This window comes from Aegilops tauschii, chromosome 5, assembly GCF_002575655.3.
Source record: "Aegilops tauschii subsp. strangulata cultivar AL8/78 chromosome 5, Aet v6.0, whole genome shotgun sequence".
Taxonomy (NCBI): domain Eukaryota; kingdom Viridiplantae; phylum Streptophyta; class Magnoliopsida; order Poales; family Poaceae; genus Aegilops; species Aegilops tauschii.
The window spans coordinates 326193817-326214052 of NC_053039.3; the positions used below are offsets into that span (position 1 = coordinate 326193817).

A 20236-nucleotide genomic window follows, 5' to 3' on the forward strand; every position below is an offset into this window, starting at 1 on the left:
TGCTTATATGATTGAACACTTGAGTGATTATATGTCTAGAGTTAAAGGTGAACTTAAACTCATTAGTAAACATGCTTTCATGGTTACCACTCAAGTAGAACAAGTACTTAAAGCTCAGAATGATTTGCTCAATGAATTAAATAGTAAGAACAATAATGATTTTGCTGTTAGAGTTGCAACTAGAGGGGTTAAAGTGACTCAGGAACCTTTGTATCCTGAGGGCCACCCTAAGAATATTGAGCAGGATTCTCAGAGAAATAATTTAGATGCACCTAGTCCTTCTAAAAAGAAGAAAAAGAAAAATGATAGGACTTTGCATGCTTCTAGTGAACCTATTGCTGACACACCTGAGAATCCCAACAAAATTTCTATTTCTGATGCTGAAACACAATCTGGTAATGAACATGAACCTAGTGATAATGTTAATGATGATGCTCAACCTAGCAATGATAATGATGTAGAAATTGAACCTGTTGTTGATCTTGATAACCAACAATCAAAGAATCAACGCTATGATAAGAGAGACTTTGTTGCTAGGAAGCATGGTAAAGAAAGAGAGCCATGGGTTCAGAAACCCATGCCTTTTCCTCCTAAACCATCCCAGAAAAAGGATGATGAGGATTTTGAGCGCTTTGCTGAAATGATTAGACCTATCTTCTTGCGTATGCGATTAACTGATATGCTCAAAATGAATCCTTATGCTAAGTACATGAAAGATATTGTTACTAATAAAAGAAAGATACCGGAAGCTGAGATTTCCACCATGCTTGCTAATTACACTTTCAAGGGTGGAATACCTAAGAAGTTAGGAGATCCAGGAGTACCCACTATACCATGCTCCATTAAAAGAAACTATGTTAAAACTGCTTTATGTGATCTTGGAGCCGGTGTTAGTGTTATGCCTCTCTCTTTATATCGTAGACTGGATTTGAATAAGTTGACACCTACTGAAATATCTTTGCAAATGGCCGATAAATCAACTGCTATACCTGTCGGTATTTGTGAGGATGTGCCTGTTGTGGTTGCAAACGTTACTATTTTAACGGACTTTGTTATTCTTGATATTCCCGAGGACGATAGTATGTCTATTATTCTTGGAAGACCCTTTTTGAATACTGCAGGGGCTGTTATTGATTGCAACAAAGGCAATGTCACTTTTCATGTCAATGGTAATGAGCATACAGTAGCCTTTCCGAGGAAACAACCTCAAGTTCATAGTATAAACTCTATTGGAAAAATTCCATCGATTATTATTGGAGGCTTTGATTTTCCTCTTCCTACTGTCAAAAAGAGATATGATATTCTTATTATTGGGGACGTGCATATCCCCGTTGAGGTAACTTAGTGTTATTCGAAATTTCTCCGGTTTCATGCAATTCGGAATGAGTTTGTTAACAAGACTTGATCAACCTTGTTAGTGGATTCCTTTTGATGAGCATGAGATGGATGAAGTTAGAAAGCACAACCTTCTGTAACCTCCTTTTATTTTCTGTTATTTAGTTGAAATAGAATAAAAAGAGTATTTTCTGTCTGTTTTCTGAATTATCCGTGCAATAAAAAATACCCCGAAAATAAAAGTTCTCCAAATGCCCTGAAATTGAAATATGATTTTTTCTGGAATATTTGAGAATATCTGGCACTAAGAACACAGTAGGGGGAGCTGGCACCTGGCCACGAGGGTCCAGGGCGCGCCCACCCCCTAGGCGCGTCCCCCTGCCTCATGGGCCCATGGTGGCTCCCCTCCACTTATTCCTGCACCTACACACTCCTTCCTCCCAATAAAAACACCAACCAGCTCAAGCACGAGTTCTAGCTCATTTTGCTGCGATTTTCGATCTCCTAGCTCAAAGCACCTCTCACAAAACTGCTTTGGGGGATTGTTCCTTGGTATGTGACTCCTCCAATGGTTCAATTAGTTTTTGTTCTAGTGCTTTATTTATTGCAAATTTGTGCTGCCTAGGTGACCATGTTCTTGAGCTTGCATGTCAAATTTATATGGTTCCAAGTAGTTCTAATGCATGATATTGTGACGCCCCGAGACCGGTGCTTCAGAAGACTTCCATATTTTCATGATCACCGTGTGTTTGTTTTGTGCTTGCTCTTTTATTTTTGCATTGCATCATGTCATCATGCCATCATGTCATTAATCTTTACATCTCAACTCAACTAATAAATTGCATAGATGGTTGATCTATTTAAATCGAGGGAAGGGTGACTTCTCTTTATAACATATCCTCCCAATATTAGGGAGCTATATTAAATATTTCTTTAATTTGGAAATCACCATAACACACTTGCAAATTATCCCAATGCCTTTGTTATCTTAATTCTTGGTCTCCAACCTTGCCATATTCTTTCATCATATTCCGGAGCTCCACCAAAAATCCGAACATTTTTGGACCTTCCCAACCCTCACTTCCTATTCAAATCATTTGAATTTAAATCAAATGAGTTTGAATTTAAATCTTTCAATCATGGCCTTTTCTATTTTCTCGGAACAAGCACATTTTTGTGAGTCCGGGAAAATTATCCGCGTGTCCAACTTCTTCCCCTAACCTCTCTTTCTTTTCTTTCTTATCTCTGTTTTGTTTTATTTTTCTTTAGAGGGAGAGAGAGAGAGCCCAGCCCAGCTACAACCTATGCCCAGGCCGACCCAAAGCCCAGCCACCTCCCTTTTAACCTAGCGTGCACCTATCGATCCCCTCTCCCTCTCGATTCCTCCAGCGCACTGGAGCTCCACCGACCTCAACTCCAACTCCATATATTCGTGTTCGGGGAGAAAAAAATCAGAGAGAAGGATTCATCGCGTTTTACGATACGGAGCCGCCGCCAAGCCCTAAGCTCTCTTGGGAGGGCTGATCTGGAGTCCGTTCGGGACTCTAGAGAGGGGAATCCGTCGCCATCGTCATCATCAACCATCCTCCATCACCAATTCATGATGCTCACCGCCGTGCTTGAGTAATTCCATTGTAGGCTTGCTGGACGGTGATGGGTTGGATGAGATCTATCATGTAATCGAGTTAGTTTTGTTAGGGTTTGATCCCTAGTATCCACTATGTTCTGAGATTGATGTTGCTATGACTTTGCTATGCTTAATGCTTGTCACTACGGCCCGAGTGCCATGATTTCAGATCTGAACCTATTATGTGTTCATGAATATATGTGAGTTCTTGATCCTATCTTGCAAGTCTATAGTCACCTACTATGTGTTATGATCTGGCAACCCCAAAGTGACAATAATCGGGACCACTCCCGGTGATGACCGTAGTTGGAGGAGTCCATGTATTCACTATGTGTTAATGCTTTGGTCCGGTACTCTATTAAAAGGAGCCCTTAATATCCCTTAGTTTCCGTTAGGACCCCGCTGCCACGGGAGGGTAGGACAAAAGATGTCATGCAAGTTCTTTTCCATAAGCACATATGACTATATTCGGAATACATGCCTACATTACATTGATGAATTGGAGCTAGTTCTGTGTCACCCTATGTTATAACTGTTACATGAATGATCGCATCCGGCATAATTCTCCATCACCGATCAAATGCCTACGAGCTTTTCACATATTGTTCTTCGCTTATTTACTTTTCCGTTGCTCCTGTTACCACTACTATCATACTACTTTGCTACTAAATACTTTTCTGCAGATATTAAGTTATCCAGGTGTGGTTGAATCGACAACTCAACTGCTAATACTTGAGAATATTCTTTGGCTCCCCCTTGTGTCGAATCAATAAATTTGGGTTGAATACTCTACCCTCGAAAACTGTTGCGATCCCCTATACTTGTGAGTTATCAGATCCGTGATCTGAGGATTATCCTCAGATCCGTGATCTGAGGATTATCCTCATTGCTGCACAGAAGAATTATGTTCTTGATGCACCGCTAGGTGACAGACCGATTGCAGGAGCAAATGCAGACGTTATGAACGTTTGGCAAGCTCAATATGATGACTACTTGATAGTTTGGTGCACCATACTTTACGGCTTAGAATCGGGGCTTCAAAGACGTTTTTGAAACTCCACAGAGCATATGAGATGTTCCAAGAGTTGAAATTAGTATTTCAGACTCATGCCCATGTCGAAAGCTCTGCTGGATCGGAGTTCGTGGGACGTTATCGAGCTGAACGTGTGCTGAACTCGGAGGTGCCGTGCGTTCGGTACTTGGATCGGTCAGACCGTGAAGACGTACGACTACATCAACCGAGTTGTTTTAAACGCTTCCGCTTTCGGTCTACGAGGGTATGTGGACAACACTCTCCCCTCTCGTTGCTATGCATCACCATGATCTGCGTGTGTGTGGGATTTTTTTTGAAATTACTACGTTCCCCAACACCCCCTCCTCCACTCCTTTTATATACGGGGAGGGGGCACCCCTTGGAGACACAACAATTGATCATTGATCTCTTAGGGTTTGCGGTGCCCCCCTCCACCATAATCCACCTCGGTAATATCGTAGCGGTGCTTAGGCGAAGCCCTGCGTCGGTAGCATCATCATCACCGTCATCACGCCGTCGTGCTGACGAAACTCTCCGGCGAAGCTCTACTGGATCGTGAGTTCGCGGGACGTCTCCGAGCTGAACGTGTGCAGTCCGCGGAGGTGCCGTAACTTTGGTGCTGGGATGGGTCGATCATGAAGACGTACGACTACATCAACCGCGTCGTCATAACGCTTCCGCTTACGGTCTACGAGGGTACGTAGACGACACTCTCCCCTCTCGTTGCTATGCATCACCATGATCTTGCGTGTGCGTAGGAATTTTTTTGAAATTACTACGTTGCCCAACAGTCGCTGCCATGCTGTCCTCTCCACGTCGTCACCATCTCCACCTCGCTCCCTTGACCTTTAACGATTTAACGTATACACTATCTAAAAGATGGACATATGTTGATATTGACATACTACAATCCAAACCTTGAAAAAAAAGGGTACATGAGAATTGAAAATACAATAAAATTTGCTGCTTATGCTAGAACTAAGGGAAGTTTTTTTATGATGGGCAGTGTGGCACCTAGTATAACTGATGTAATCTTGAAAGACGGTACCCCGGGTAGAAGCAATATATAAGCTCTCTTTTCCCCCTCAAACAAATAAAAAATAAAAGTTGTAGCAAGCTATTAAAGATTTTAAGAATGGCTGGATTAAATTTTAGAAACCGAGTAAAGTTGTTGTTGTTATTATTATTTTAATAAATTCACATATTTTTAAAAAAAATCATCTATAGTATTTAATTTTTAGTTCCCTATTATTTTTATTTTTCCTTCTACTTTCTTATTGCTCTTTTTCTTGATTTTATTGTAACCTCCATCTAAAAGGTTTTTCAATTACAATTTGAGTTCCATCGTATGTTTACCTTTTATTCACAATATATTTCTCCTCACTCTTTTTATTCAAATAGAATTTCACCAAAAATATATATATTTGGTTGTTTTTTTCAATTTTCCTAAGTGTTGTCAATCTTTGTTGACTAGGTTGTCAGGGGTGCAAAGTTGCTGCCATGTCCATCACTAAATCCATTTTCAGCGGGAAAAGGACATATTATGTGCAATTAACAATAGTCAAGGTACCAAAAGTATTTCTTTTCATAGATGCATACTACATCGTTCCGAAATATAATGTGTACAAATTTTTAGAAGTGAAACTTCTATGTTTGTCTAAGTTTCTATAACAAAATATCAACATGCACAATACCAAATCGAATCATTAGATCCATACAATACCAAATTAAATCATTAGATCCATCACGAATAATATTTTTTTCTATAATTTGGTCAAACCTTCTAAAGTTTGACTTCTAGAAAAAAAATTGGTCAAACCTTCCAAAGTTCGACTTGAAGAAAAAAATCTATAATTTGGTCAAACCTCGCAAAGTTCGACTACTAGAAAAAAATATACACACACTATATTTCGGAAGGGGAGGAGGGAAAAAATGATAACTTATTGGTCAATTATAAATTACGACCCCTTAAACATTACATTTGCAAGTCCGGTTAGCAATCTCATATCTTGAAATTGATATATGCAATCATGCTTCACAAGTGGCATTCGCGATGGTGGGCATTTGCAATTTACCACCATACGTCATATATACCCTACTTACGTGAGGTATGCCTAAAAGAAAATCCAAGAGAAGTCCACGGACATTGCAATGCGCAAGGACGGGGCATGGCAGCTGTCTCCCCACGCGAGCACAAAAGAAACACATCCGCCCCTCTCCAAATATTCTCCTATCATGCCAGCTTTTGACCATTCGTCGGGAGTCGGGACCAAAACACGCCATCGGTTCATCACCAACCGCAGCAGCCTAGAAGCATCCGACAATTCCATCTAAGCTTGAAAATTTGCAGCGACAGAATCTCACTAGAATGTCACCGTGCTCCAGCCAAAACCCAGAGCCTCTCATTGCTCATCAATGGCGCTGGGATCGATCTCCATGTCTTGGTTTTCCGGAAAAGAATAACGTTGCAAAAGGTACGTATGGGGTATCCATGCATGCAGCTGCGATTGCAATCTGTGCGCGCGTACCGGTCTTTCGTCCTCGTGGCTTTCGGGCTCGTCCGTGCATGGGATTCCAAAGTTACCTGAAAATCGTGGCTTTTTTGCGCGGGAGGAGGAGGAAAGTGCGACGTCGAATCAGCAAAGGGGTGTTGCGAAAGCTGGATCCGCTTGTTGCACCTGCACCATCACGTTGGATTCATCGGTTTTCTTGTAGAAAAAACAAGCATGAGATTCAGCTCTTTTCGCCCGGGGACATCGCCGCCGTCCGATCAGGAATCAAAGGCGATCCTTGGCTGTCAAAAAGAAAAAAACTTCCTCCCAAGTGGGTGTAACACATAGGCAAGACCATCTCAAAGCTGCTTTCCTCTCTTTTGGAAAGACGAATTTTTTCCCCCTCTCAGCCTCCTAGAAAGACTTCCCAAGATCCAACCCCTGTCAAAAGGCACCTGCAAAATTGCAACCATTTACACATAGTATGTACTCCACTCAGCTGTCTAGGATCAGGCTTTCCCCATTGTGTTATTTGGGAAAGAAATTAAATGAAGAAGGACAAGACCAAGATCAAGGATGGCATGCATGGCGCCATGCCATGGCCATATGACTTCCATGTGTGCCTCCCTTGGGTCATCATGGTCATGGTCATATGACTTTGGAAATTACCCTTCCAGAAACACTGAAAAGAGGGATTAAAAAAGATGTGACCAACTGTCTCTGTACACCTCCAATGATTCCTGAAAGCCACTACTGTTGACCATTGACCACTGTTATGAATGCATGAGTAGGCATGATGGGAATTACTATATTATTCCTCCTATGTGGCATGGCAGGGATATATATACATTTACAGAGTGCCTACCCTGCACCACCATGGGGATGTATATTATGTTCAGATTCGTTCCAATTGTAGTTTCATTACAATCAACTTGCAGTGCCCGAGCAGATTAATGTACGCTAATAACTATCGGTTAGGCGGCTTAGAGCATTATGATGTCACATTGGTTGAGTTGATAATTCTTTCTTGTTGGGAAGAAAATGGATGTGAAGTCAAGTCAATACTACTTGCAATGCATGTCTACTTCCTACAGCGCTTTAAGCATGTAGGAGGAGCCCAACCTACCCAATACTATATAACGGGCTTTCAACAATCATGTGATGTTGTATTGTTACTTGTTTGACATGTTGGGATCATTAGCAAGACAATTCAAACTTTCAAAGGATCAGTCCCTTGCTTTGTGGGGCACTTTCTGACTTTCAGTTTCCCAATTAGGCTGACAATGTACACACCAACTACATTGAGCTCTGTTTGAAAAATAAGAGGAACAGAATGCAAAGCATGGAAATTCTCACATTCTTTCAAGATAATGTAGTAAACGGCAACGTCTTTTATTGCTGATGATGGAAAAATAAAGTACAAATAGCAAGGGCCCCCAAAAGCCTCATGCTCGGACACTGTTCAGCCTGGAGATGGACAAATATTTCACTCCAGGGCAGCACACTAGCTAGGGCATGCATGTGCCTCCCAGTACACCATGCCCCCCCTCTCTCTTCAGTAACATCAACAACAAAAAACAAACAAACCACTCGGAAACAAACAAATTTCTCCCTCATGAATATGAACAGAGCTTGGCAGCGAGAAGGCCCCTACTACCACACCTTGGCTGTAGCTCTGACCACTCCTCCTTGACCACCACCATGATTTCACCCACATCTATCTATCTATCCCCATGCAATGTGCCATGCAAACATGCTGTTCATTGCCATCATTTTTACTTTTCTTGTATCTGCCATTGCATGCCAGCCATGGCTTCTTCTTCCCTCAGCATCTAATCAATGTATCCTCTGCAGTTCTGCATCGGGGTGAAGACCCATAGCCACAGGGTGGTAAGCACACATGTTTCTCTCTGACCCTCTCTCTTTCTTTGATATTTCCCACATCCTTCACAGACTGGCAGCGCAGGGGCCGCCATGATAGCACGGCCAAGCAAGGAAGAGCCCCCACCAAGGTGTAAAAAGAAAGAACCCCAAAAGAAGAGAACAAATGGGAAAAAGAATCACAACAACACAACAACAGCAAGAAATCAAAATCAAGCTCTGTTAATCTAACCCCCTCCCCCAAAAAAACCATGTAAAATGATGGTTTATCTACTCGCCGTTCCTTTGTTTTCATGTGATGACCGGTGGAGGTGACCTCTTCCTCCTCTTGGGTGGGGGTGGGGTGGTGCAGGAGGAGGAATCACAGGACAGAACCTCGTCTGAGCACAGGTTAACTGCCGCTGCTGCTGTGGTTTTTGCCCTCTTTCCACCCACCAGCTGCTGCATTAGTTGGTAGCAGCTGCTCACCCCTTCCTATTATCAGGGAAAAAAGATATATGATGTTACTTACACAACTTGATCACGATTTATAACTTGTCAGTGTGCTGAAGTTTCTGTGGTCAGAAGTTGATCCTTCTCTTACCTCTGCTAGGCCAATGCACCAATTGACTGCAAGCCTAGGGTTGAGCAATGTGAGGGACGGCGTCTCACCGGCGGCGCACAGCACCGCCGCGGCAGCCATCGACGACGGGCAGTGGTCCAAGAACTCGATGTCTGTGGCATTGCATTTTGCAGCATTATTACATTAGTGCCATGTGGCAACAGCTATATGTAGTCAACCAACAAAAAATTGCTGTAATATACCATGTATCGCAGCTAAAATAATTTGTGTGGCTCGGGCGATCAGGTATCTCATGTGCCTCCCTCTCGGGTCAACTTTGCAAGCGAAGAAGTCGATGAATGTGAACGGCGTGACCGATCGGAGCCTCCAGTTGAGCGCCGTGAGGACGAGAAGCTCCATTCGAAGGATCGTTCTCGGCTCGAAGATGTATCTTGTGCTCTCTATCTACCAATATACAAATCCATAATTCACATTACAACTCTGATGAAGTAACAAAGTTGAGGATCAGAATAGAAGTGTATGACAGTGGAATCAGGTGGGTGTAATTGCCTGAAGGTCTAGGAGGGAGGGCACCAGGGTCTCCTCCATCTTGGCAGCCAAGGAGAGGCAGGTCACAGCTAGCAGCTGCATTGCCCATCCATCCTCCTGCTGCAAGAACACAAACAAACACTGCAATTAATATAGCTGAAACAAGGATCCACAAAGCAAGGACAGATAATGTAACACTATGTCTATGTGTTCTTGTAGCACGATCTATCTCTTGTTCTTTTATGAGCAAACATGAATGAATAAACCCTCTTCAAATTCCTTAAATCAAGTGTATATGGAGTCCGGAACCGTACATAAATAGTTTGCTGAAGGCAGACTAGATGCATAGTACCATATACTACATACAGTGGGACCCCTGTAGTTATGCTAAGAGGACAACATTAACCACTGTTACCTACTGTGGGTAGCACTAGGAGAGTGATATTATAAGCCTGTTTGTTTACCATCTTAACATTGGCCCCAAAGTAATAAGGTTGGTGAGATATGCAGTCACATCAGCAATTGGATTATTCAGCTAGCATATCATCACCATCTAGTAGTAGTATCACTTGGAACCACTAATCCTTGAAAGAAATCATGGAGTGACGCCAGCATGCCATGTCTACTGTAGCTCCCACACTGAACTCCATCTAACATAACTAAATAATCCAAGGGCCTGTGTTTTACTACTAACACAGCATCCACAAAGCAACAAGAAAGTCAGAAAAACAATGCTGCTTTGTAAATAAACTACTACTGCTGGCTGTCACCACCCCACCATGCATTGCATTGCAGAGTCACTGAGGCTGAGAGGAGATAGATACCTGACGCCAGTGGCTCCAAACACTATCCCATACGGCATAGGCCATATGCTTACTTAACACGAGGATGCGGAGCACAAGGGCAGGCAGTCAGGCAAAGCACAATGATAAGGCCTGTTGTTCCACGATACTAAAAGCTTGGGCTTGAGCTAAAGCACGCTGCAAAGCCAAAAGACCGCTCTGTCTGTCTTGAGCGCATAAACAAATCCACACGCCCCCGATGATGCCCCATTCATTCCGTCTGAGGGTATAACCGTAATTGGCCGGTTCGTTGGGTTGATGGGCTAGCAGCAGTCTGCACGCCAACTTCCAAAACTTTTCTTTTTATACGGAGGAAAAAATAGCATCGGCCGAGCACTACGCACCATGGCGAAAGATACAGAGCACGAGCTGGTTATCTGATACGCGCGTGACATGGTTGTCTGACATGGTGAGATGTGTGTGTTGAGGGTTGGTGACGTGGCGGGGCGAGGACGGCGGGCGCCGGGCGGCGAGCTTACCGGCAGCCGGTGGAGGGAGAGGAACCGGTCCATGTAGTTCACGGCGAGGTAGGCCGTCAAGGGAAGGAATCCGTAGTACTCTTGCACCTGAACAAGGAAGACATAACAATACGGGATGAGATAAAGATACAGATAGCAGAAAACTACACACGCAAACATGCACCATCCAATCCAAACAAGCTCATCTATGTCACCTTGAGAGTCCATGCAACAGAGTCGGCCCGGGCGGCGGGGTCGACGGACCGCGACCGGAGCCGGTCGGAGTAGTCGGACCGGGGCGAGTAGTCGGCCTCGCCGCCGATGAGCTCGGCCACGAAGGAGGCCGCCGCCGACTCCTCCTCGGCGCCGGAGCACCAGCCACCGATCTGCTCGGCGGTGGTGCAGGTGCTGGCGGTGGCGGCGTCGACAAAGAAGAAGGCGTCCTCGGCGCACAGGAGGAAGGACGCGTCGTCTTCCGGCATAGCCGGGCCGGTGGGGGCCGTCACTGAGCAGCGGCCATTGCCGTCGAGTGGGCGGCGTGGTGGTGGTGGTGGTGGTGGAGCAGAGGCGATGCGATGCGGTAGTGGAGCTGAGATGGTGGCTACAGATGAGTAGCCGCGCTCTACTAGTGTGAGCGATGTGTGGGAGCGCAAGGGGATATATAATACAACATGTGTGCAAGTGTAGGACAGAAGTGTTCACTCATGAGTGTGTGTATGTATGTACGAGCTTTTTATCCTTTGCGTATATGTTGTGGTACAAGAAAAGATGAACAGCCTCCATAACTGATAAGTAGGGAATGATTAGTAAAAATACTCCACGTGCCATGATGCTAAGCTGTGTCCGAAATGCAGTCAGTGGAATGCAGTGATGACAATTTTTTTCAGAACATAGTACATACGTGCTCATACATATGCACATATACTCATCCTATAAAAGCAAACACACACCCTACACCTATGAGCACCTCCGAGAGATTGAGCCGGCGCATTATTTTAAGATTGACGAAGTCGTCACAGACGTCTTCGTACTTGACGGGAACGTCTCTCCTCATTGAATGCACTGATGACAATCATATACCTATATGTGAATTCCAAAAATGCATGAATAGGAATGTTATGATTCGCTCAATCTTACAAAAAATCTAAACACAAGAATCTAATGACAGAAATCCACAATTTCATTGTAGATCAATGGTCTTGCCACTTAATCATGTTGGTGTCGCGTTTTACACAATTACTTATGTTCGTTGGGTAGCTTGGTTTCCTTGGAGTTATGGAAGAATACTACCATATTTTTAGAAACCATGGTTTTAAATACTTCAATATATTTGGCATTAATTAATAGAACGTTTCTTAAACGTAGCATACCTAATACTATGTTTTAAGAGAATTGTTTTAAAAGAGGTGTCAACATCTTTTTTTTCTTCTTATAAACCAAACTGAAAAGAGGTGTTTAATGATTAAAAGAAATAGCCCACGTGCCATGTATGCCAAGTTGTGTCTGAAACGCGGTATATCTATGAATTCCAGTGGAATGCAGTGATTTCTACTACAGTCGTAGGACTATACTATGTGAATTCCAAAGATGCATGGATAGGAATGTCATGATTCACTTAATCTTACCAAAAAATCTAAACACATGAATCTAATGACAAAAATCCACAAACATTGCAAATCAATGATCTTGCCATCAAATCGTGTTGGTGTCACGCTTTACATAACTACTTATGTTCATTGGGTAGCTCGGTTTTTTTGGAGTTATGGAAGACTATTGTGGTCTTTTTAGGAACCATGGTTTCACATACATTCATATGTTTGGCATCAACCAATACCGTGTTTTAGAATTGTTTTAAAAAGAGGTATATGCATTTTTTTATAAATCGGACTGAGAAAACCACATTTTTTTGAAAACTAGAGTATTCATCACCTAAGCATTGGAATGCCACAGTTATAGGAAACTTTGCCGCCAAACCAGGCTCTTCTCATGTACAAACAGCATAAAATAAAACACATAAACCTGTAATTTGTACAAACTGCAATGAAAGATGTCTAGTATTTTTAGTATAAAAAAATCTGGATCATAATTTTGGGAACTATATTATTTTGATTTTTTTAATTTTTTGACAAAAAATGGTGTAAAGATGAACTTGGGATGAAATTTGAAGGTACAAACATTTTGATAACCGCCAAAATCATCAACAAATACTTAAAGTTCAGGGAATATGTTGATAAATTTAAGTCTCACTGCCACCCACAATTGATCTTGTGTTGGAGGTCAAAAGGTTTGTTGTGCCTAGGAAAATAGGGGGAATCAACTTACTTGCTTTGTTTCTTTTTACTCCGGTATTAGATATCTAAGAATTGATGATATTTATCTTCCAAATATTAATATTTACAATACCAAATAGATACAATATCGAGAATATTGAATATTTTCTACAAACTTAGACAAGGTTCGAAATACTTGACTCAAGACATTCCTAATATGCAAAGTAAAAAAATCGGTGGAAGTATTAAGTTAGGTAATACTCCCTCTGTTCCCGTTTCAAGAAGCATGCGGACTATATTTATATTTGACCGTCATCTAGACCAATAGTGTATGAGTTATGATAATGGTAGTAGTATAATTTTTTATGTCACATAACTAATACTCAGCAAGTACAGTTTATTATTGAAATGCGTGTGCGCCTTATAAATGGAACTTATGAAGTTTGGCCAATGAGTTAAGTGCAAACACCATATGACAACAATAATTTTATACCCCCTCTATGTATTTACAAATGGAAATATTTGTTAGACTTTATATATTGGCTCGCGGAGCTGTTTGACATAAATACTCCCGATGCATTGGCTCGTTGTGTCTCAATTTTCTAATATGTTGTAATGTGAGTATTAACATAAAAGCCTAGACAAGGTATATCATGAGAAATGAGGGAGCGTTATTTTAGGGCCCTATTTTAGTAGGTGCCATGACACCTGAATCTGCCCATGGAAAGTGTGTGCATGGAACATATAAAAATAATAATGAGATAGTTTAGTCTCTTAGTAAAGATTTGGGTCGGCAGTGCGCCCAACGCGTCGACCCATATGTGCCAACGTGGCCGGCTGACCGCTCTATTTCAACAAATACCTCGTTTTTGCATTGCTTTTGCATTCAAACATATAGTCAAATAACATAGTTTCAACCGAATAAAATAGCATAGTTTTACAAGCCGAATAAAAGTAAAAATGTCTTGTATAGTTCTGCAAGCCGAATAAAGAAGATACATCTATTGGTTGTCAACATGAACCCACATATGCTCAACCAAATCATTTTGCAGTTGCACGTGAGTTTTTCAAACACGCATGTCATGATGAAATTGGATGAACTGTCAAACGTTGCTGCTCCTCCATACTCAGGCACAATATTCTCACCCTGAAACTAAAACCCTTAATCGTACGGACGTTCCGGGCGCTCATCTTCTACGATCATGTTGTGCATGATCACACAAGCAGTCATCACCTCCCATAGTTTCTGCGTGCTCCAGGTATTAGCAGGATACCGAATGATGCCCCATCGAGATTGCAAAACACCAAAGGCACGCTCGACGTACTTCCTAGCACTCTCTTGCTCTTGGGCAAATCTTTTCCTCTTCTCTCCGATAGGGGTTGGGGATTGTCTTGACAATAGTGGTCCACTAAGGATAGATATCGTCACTCAGTTAGGATCCTTTATCGTAGTTGTGGCCGTTGATAGTAAAGTTCACCGGTGGGCTGTTACCTTCGGCAAGCCTAGCAAACACCGGCGAGCGCTGAAGCACGTTGATATCATTGTGTGATCTGGCCATGCCAAAGAAAGTGTGCCAGATCCAGAGATCTTGAGACGCCACGACCTCTATTACGACAGTGCAAGCCTTGACATGGCCCTTATACTGCCTTTGCCAAGCAGAAGGGCAGTTCTTCCACTCCCGGTGCATGCAGTCTATGCTGCCAAGCATCCCTGGGAAGGCCCTGCTGGCATTCATCGCCAACAAACGGGTTGTATCTTCAGGAGTCGGCTCTCTCAAGTACTCAGCGCCAAACACAGCAATAACATCCTTGCAGAACTTATACAGGGACTCTAGGCATGTAGACTCGCTCATACGGACGTACTCGTCAATGAGATCACCGGGCACTCCGTATGCAACCATTCAGATGGCGGCAGTGCATTTCTGATAAGAGGAGAAACCAATCTTTCCAACGGCATCCTCTTTGCACTCGAAATAGTCATCATAGCCGACCACCCCCTCTCTAATACGATTGAAAAGATGTCTACTCGTACGGAAACGGCGGCGGAATTTCTGATGTTTGAACAACGGATTTGTTGAATCAAAGTAGTCCTTCCAAAGAAGGAGATGCCCGCTCTCTCGCTTGCGATTCAACGCCGGAAGGTGGCCCGGAATGGAGCCACGGAATAACGGTCGTTGGCTATTGAGGTGGTGATGGACCAACACGGCAGCCAATATCTCCTCCTCGTCATCGGACGACGAATCATCGGAGTCGTAGGAAATTGTGAAAAAAGAATTCATCGGCGGAGTCCATTTTGTACCTTGGCAAACTGTCGAACAGTTTGCGGGCGTCGACGAAGGAGACGACCGGCGAAGGGAGTCGCGGCGCGCACGGACCAGCTAGCTGCCCTGTCGGCGTCCGACGAGCGGGCCGGCGAGGATCTGGCCAAGGTGGCGAGGCGGCTTCTTGGTCGTGGTCGCGACTGTGTCGGGGGGAGCGGGGGTGGAAAGCAGTCGGTTCCCCGGCGGCAAGACGGCGGTGGCGGGCGACGTGGGAGGTGGCGGCGTTACTGAGCAGATGTTGCGGCGCCGGCAGCTGGCAGAGTCACCGAAAAAATGGGCAGCGGCGTCGGCGACGAAGGGGGCGAGGGTTGCTATTGAATGAGGGGAGGCCAATGTGCCACCGACCAGCGGGCCCGGGGAGGAGAAGGCGAGCGCACGCGCGTCCGTGCCGACGCAAATCCGGCTCAAAAATAGACCGGGAATGGGTCGCTCGTGGATGAAAATTGGACGCGCGTCCGTTTGGGTCAGCGCGTTGGGCCAACTTTTGTGTCCGCGCCGGCTCAAACGGACGCCAGAGGACGAAATGGGTCGCCCAGTTGGAGTTGTTCTTAGTATTTCTTTACGGAGGGGAATACATCTTATGTAAATTTCGTTCAGCTAATTTCATCAAGAAGCTCGTGTACGAAAAAAAAAGCGTATGGATGCAAAATTCTTGTGTAAACCGAGACCGAGAGGTAGGAACGGAGCGCGCATGTGACGTCGTTGTCTCGTTTCACACCCCAAAAAAAAAGCTTGTGCAGGAAAATCGCAGCAGAACAACAACCAAGACGTAGAACGTGGGCCTGTTTGCGCAAGGGTTTACCCTCTGGCGTGTGGGGACATAAAGGAGAAGTGACCAGGGCAAGGCAGGCAGGGAGGGAGAGACCACTTGGAGCGAGCCGCGACGCCATGATTGGTCCCCCGGGTGGTCAAGATCTACTCGAGCCGGCCGTGGCCATAGCCTTTGTCCATACACGCGTGCACGGCTTACCGGTCGATGGATTCGGGCCGTGCTTGCTCCGATGGCCTCATGGCCATGGACATGGAGTGAGACTAGTCATGCTCACACGCTCAGTCGGGCAGTCAGAGAGAGAGGAATGACGCGGCCCTCCCTCCCTCCACTGCTCACGGGTCGTGTTGCGGCTGTCAGGCAGAGAGAGAGGGGCTGCGCGTCATCTCATCTCATCTCATCTCCGGCTTTGGTGCTTCCACACTCACATCACACGGGGTGGACGCGCCTCACGGATTTGGTGTGGATGATGATGATGCTACTGTGCTGTCCCTGCCTGCCTCTGCGCTGCGCCGCGCGCGTACGGTACGGCGTGCATTCAGTGCTCGGTTCCGTGCGTGCTTCGCCGGAAGTAAAACTTACTACATGCATACACGACTGTCATTAGGAACTGGGAAGAAGAAAATTAACAGGGGATCGATCGAGGGCCACGCCATTACAGCTATATGACTGACATCTTAATGGGGATGGATCCAAGCTGCCATTGAGGCGCTCACGGGCCGCGTCACACCCCAGTCCAGCGCCAGCGGCAGAGCAAGCTATGCGTGCATCATGATAAACACTCGTACGTAGATCGCACAAGCAGTGGAGCTAGCGTGCGTGCGCGCATGCCAGCGGCGACGCGCCAACAGAAGTCACGTCGGTGGTCGGTCAGAGCGCGGGCTCGGCGCCATTTCAGGAAGAAACCATCAACCATGCACACCTCCTCCTGCTACGTCGCCCCCTGCGCTGCGCTCCTTCAATGGCATGGCCCCCTTCCGACTGACTGCATACGGACATGGCATCCAACAAAAGGAGCTCCGCACTCCGCGGCCATTGAATGAACTGTGCGGCGTTGACCGGTCACCGGCGAGAGGGACTTAAGTTCGCACCTGCGCACCATGTCGTTGCGGTGCCGTGTGGTGCCCCCTGCTCCTGCCGCGCCAGGGAAATGCCATGGATTTCTTGCCCGGTTGGGCTAGGATCTGACGACCTGCCGCGTTAGAAACTTACTGCTACTACTACTTGGCTGGCAGCAGTTGCTTGAAAAAAGCTTTGCTAGTTTTTACCACATGTGGCAGGAATATGTTCAAGAAGGAACGGATCAGGATCAGGCCGGCCTTCATCAAGTTCAGAGCATAAATTAACTTCATGCGTTTCACGGGCTCCAGATCGGATTAACATGACTACTCTAGAATCTATAGCTAGATTCAAGTCTCTACTGAAACATCGAGACTACTACTACAGGTACAACAAACAGCTGCTACAGCAGAGACAAAAGGAAATCAGCGCTAATAATCTCCGGTCCACTCCTTCCAATCCTTGTCGATGTTCTTCTCAGCCCACGCGATGGCGGCGCGCGCGGCCTGAGGCGCGCCGGGGAGGCCCCTCTCTTTGATCTCGCCCTTCATGTCCAAGAATGGGTGAACCAGGAGCGTCCCGGGTCCGCAGTACTCATGTTGCAAGAACGTGCCCAAGACCTGCAAATCAGAATCACATCTCAGAGATTTCATCTAGCGGACTAGCTGAAAGTGTAGTGCGGTGCTGTCACATCTAACATCGAACTGTCGCCTACATAAGCAACTCCATCACTCTTGAAGGTCCTACTAAGCCTAACATATGCTGAACTGAATGAAGACTGGTTGAAATAATAGCATGTGAACATACAGTGAGGGAATTCGAGTTCGAGCTAAGCGAGGTTGCGAGTTGTAACTAACTGGTGGCAACTTACAAAACCAATGGACGACAGCCGTCCTCATGTTTACTTGCATACATTGCACGGTGTCATGGGCCTGCAGTTTCTACTCCCAAACAATTGCAATCTTACCTATCTAAAGATAAAGATGCTTCGTACCAACACATATGAACTTTGGCTATTTGAGCTACTTTACCGGTCTCTACCGAAGAATGCAAAGACAGAAACACGACAATAGTTTTCTAATGCTCATTCCCGGGCTAATTCATGGCATATGCTTTGCTCATCAATTTCCAAACCACAGATTTTCTTCTTATCAGTGTCAATTCTAGTCTAAACTTTCTCGATTATCTTAAAAACACAGCAATCTTCTTTCACCATTGTCGGGGCAACAACAAATTCTTATAACCTAAACCATGTGACTCGACTACTCAAGAACCCTTGACAGAAACTCTGCTCAATTCAAAGTACTAAAATGTGGAGACTGGGTGACGTGCCTCGGTGCAGACGTCGACGATGTCCTCCACGTGCTCCCCGAAGTACTGCTCCTTCTTCTGCTCCAGCCGCCACGTCATGTGCTCCCTGAACTTGCTCGTCTCCTGGGACAGAACAGAGAAGACACCGGCCACAAGCCGCACGAAATCTGTCACACACAACAGAACGAAGCGGGAGCGGAAGCTCCGTCCCGAGAAGAAGACGCAGGGGGAGAGGGAGGCAGGAGGTCGCTGACCTGCTCGGCGAACTCGGGGATGGGGTCCGGGAACTTGTAGTCCTCGAAGGCGGCGTTCTTGGCGCGGCGGCACACGACCCTGGCCGGCAGCGGCGGGCGGCTGCGCAGGCGGAGGTGCCCGGGCGGCCGCGTGGAGGGGGCGGGCCTGCTCGGACGTGGGGAAGACGAGAGGGGCAGGAGAGTGGGGTTTATGGCCGCCGCCGACGCCGCCCACACCCTCGTCGCCATCGCTGCTCCTCTCCGGGGTTTTACGGTCGTCTCCTCCCCTTATCGGTTAAGACTATGACAGGGTAAAGCACTAGGCAGAGCCTTTTCTTTTCTTTGTGTGGGATTTTCAGCTGCGGCACACCGTCCGATCCAACACGCAAGGCTAGGATTTTGGAGGGAATGGAGTGACACATATAACGCTATCAATTTACATGACAAATATCACAACCCTCGTGTTTAAGACACTAGCGTGTTTGGCAATATTTGGGAAGGAGAATGGGAGTTTAAAGTAGAGAGTTGAGTCGAGATTAGACATGGGATAAGTCATTTTATTCCCAATCCTTTTTGGTGCGTGACAGGAGTTATGTGTGAGAATTTAAGAAGAAATTGTATGACATGGGACTAGACAAGAGAAGTTAGAATGAACGGTTAAGATCGACTCACTTAAACAATTCCCTTCCAACTCCCACCCCCTTCCCTATTAATAAAACGGTGGGAGTTGGAGTCTCAAGTCCCATGCCTCTTCCCTTATGAATTCTCAATCCCTTTAACCAAACAATATTTCTTTTAAAACCCCTCATATATTAATTAACCAACATAGTCATTACAATCACTCTCGCTCTAATCACCCAAACAATAGATTTGAAGTTTTATACCCCTTCAATTCCCATTCCCTGGCTCTAATTACCCCCACAGCGCATTTGGCAATACTTAGGAGGGGGAATGGGAGTTTAGAGTAGGGAGTTGTATTGAGATTAGACATGGATGAGACGTTTTATTCCCAATCCTTTGGGCACATAATAGGAATTATGTGCGAGATTTGAGGAGAAACTGTATTCCCTTGTTTGGTTCATGAAAATTGGCGAGGAACTAGACATGGGAAGTTAATGTAAGTTATGATGAAGGACTAAGATTGACTAACTAAAACAATTCCTTTCCAATTCCCACCCCCTCCCCTATTAATAAAACGATGGGAGTTAGAGTCTATAATCCCATGCCTATTCCCTTCTGAATTCTCAATCCTCCTAACCAACCAAACACACTGCGGGTTCCAGCGAGTTGAAGCGGAATCTGACACTATCTGTGGACAAATATTGTTCCGATGAGAATACTTGGTGTGACTTGGCGGCTGCAATTTTCACTGAGTGTGTGGGTATCTCTACCTTGATTGGAAAGATCATTTTTAAACACTGTTTTAGATCTGCAAATCAAGTGGCGGATTTTCTAGCTAATCTCAGTTATTGTAATAAGTTTTCTTCTAGTTGGACCGACGAGCCTCAGCAAGCT

The 20236-nt window shown here is 45.1% G+C and overlaps 2 protein-coding genes across 4 annotated transcripts; both read right to left on the reverse strand.

The window, feature by feature from the left end:
• Positions 1–7860: 7860 nt before the first annotated feature.
• LOC109747126 (cyclin-D2-1) lies at positions 7861–11411 on the reverse strand. Of its 3 annotated transcripts, none has more exons than XM_040390346.3 (6): positions 10974–11411; positions 10645–10866; positions 9480–9578; positions 9173–9370; positions 8952–9082; positions 7861–8842 (listed from the first exon to the last, which is right to left on the reverse strand). In XM_040390346.3, exons 1-6 carry the CDS (start codon positions 10984–10986, stop codon positions 8660–8662), a joined length of 846 nt encoding a protein of 281 aa, XP_040246280.1. In that variant the 5' UTR covers positions 10987–11411; the 3' UTR covers positions 7861–8659. The 3 variants fall into 3 exon arrangements, with proteins under 3 accessions (XP_040246280.1, XP_020161802.1, XP_020161803.1); XM_020306213.4 differs by having other exon boundaries at positions 9173–9374; positions 10974–11410; XM_020306214.4 differs by having other exon boundaries at positions 9173–9374; positions 10780–10866; positions 10974–11408.
• A 6027-nt stretch (positions 11412–17438) lies between these two features.
• Positions 17439–19043, reverse strand: LOC109747122 (protein PLASTID REDOX INSENSITIVE 2, chloroplastic). Its single transcript, XM_020306207.3, has 3 exons — positions 18743–19043; positions 18510–18611; positions 17439–17797 (listed from the first exon to the last, which is right to left on the reverse strand). Exons 1-3 carry the CDS (start codon positions 18968–18970, stop codon positions 17609–17611), a joined length of 519 nt encoding a protein of 172 aa, XP_020161796.1. The 5' UTR covers positions 18971–19043; the 3' UTR covers positions 17439–17608.
• Between the last annotated feature and the right edge of the window lie 1193 nt (positions 19044–20236).

What these genes read in the sequence shown, in the direction of transcription:
- LOC109747126 (XM_020306213.4), bottom strand. Translation starts at nt 11,240, where the DNA reads ATGCCGGAAGACGACGCGTCCTTCCTCCTGTGCGCCGAGGACGCCTTC. An exon ending in CCTCCCTCCTAGACCTTCAG is followed by an intron (nt 9,375 to 9,479) that starts GCAATTACACCC and finishes GTATATTGGTAG; the next exon opens with ATAGAGAGCACAAGATACAT. An exon ending in GGTGCATTGGCCTAGCAGAG is followed by an intron (nt 8,843 to 8,951) that starts GTAAGAGAAGGA and finishes CCCTGATAATAG; the next exon opens with GAAGGGGTGAGCAGCTGCTA.
- LOC109747122 (XM_020306207.3), bottom strand. Translation starts at nt 18,970, where the DNA reads ATGGCGACGAGGGTGTGGGCGGCGTCGGCGGCGGCCATAAACCCCACT. An exon ending in TCCCCGAGTTCGCCGAGCAG is followed by an intron (nt 18,612 to 18,742) that starts GTCAGCGACCTC and finishes GTTCTGTCCCAG; the next exon opens with GAGACGAGCAAGTTCAGGGA. An exon ending in TCGTCGACGTCTGCACCGAG is followed by an intron (nt 17,798 to 18,509) that starts GCACGTCACCCA and finishes TCTGATTTGCAG; the next exon opens with GTCTTGGGCACGTTCTTGCA.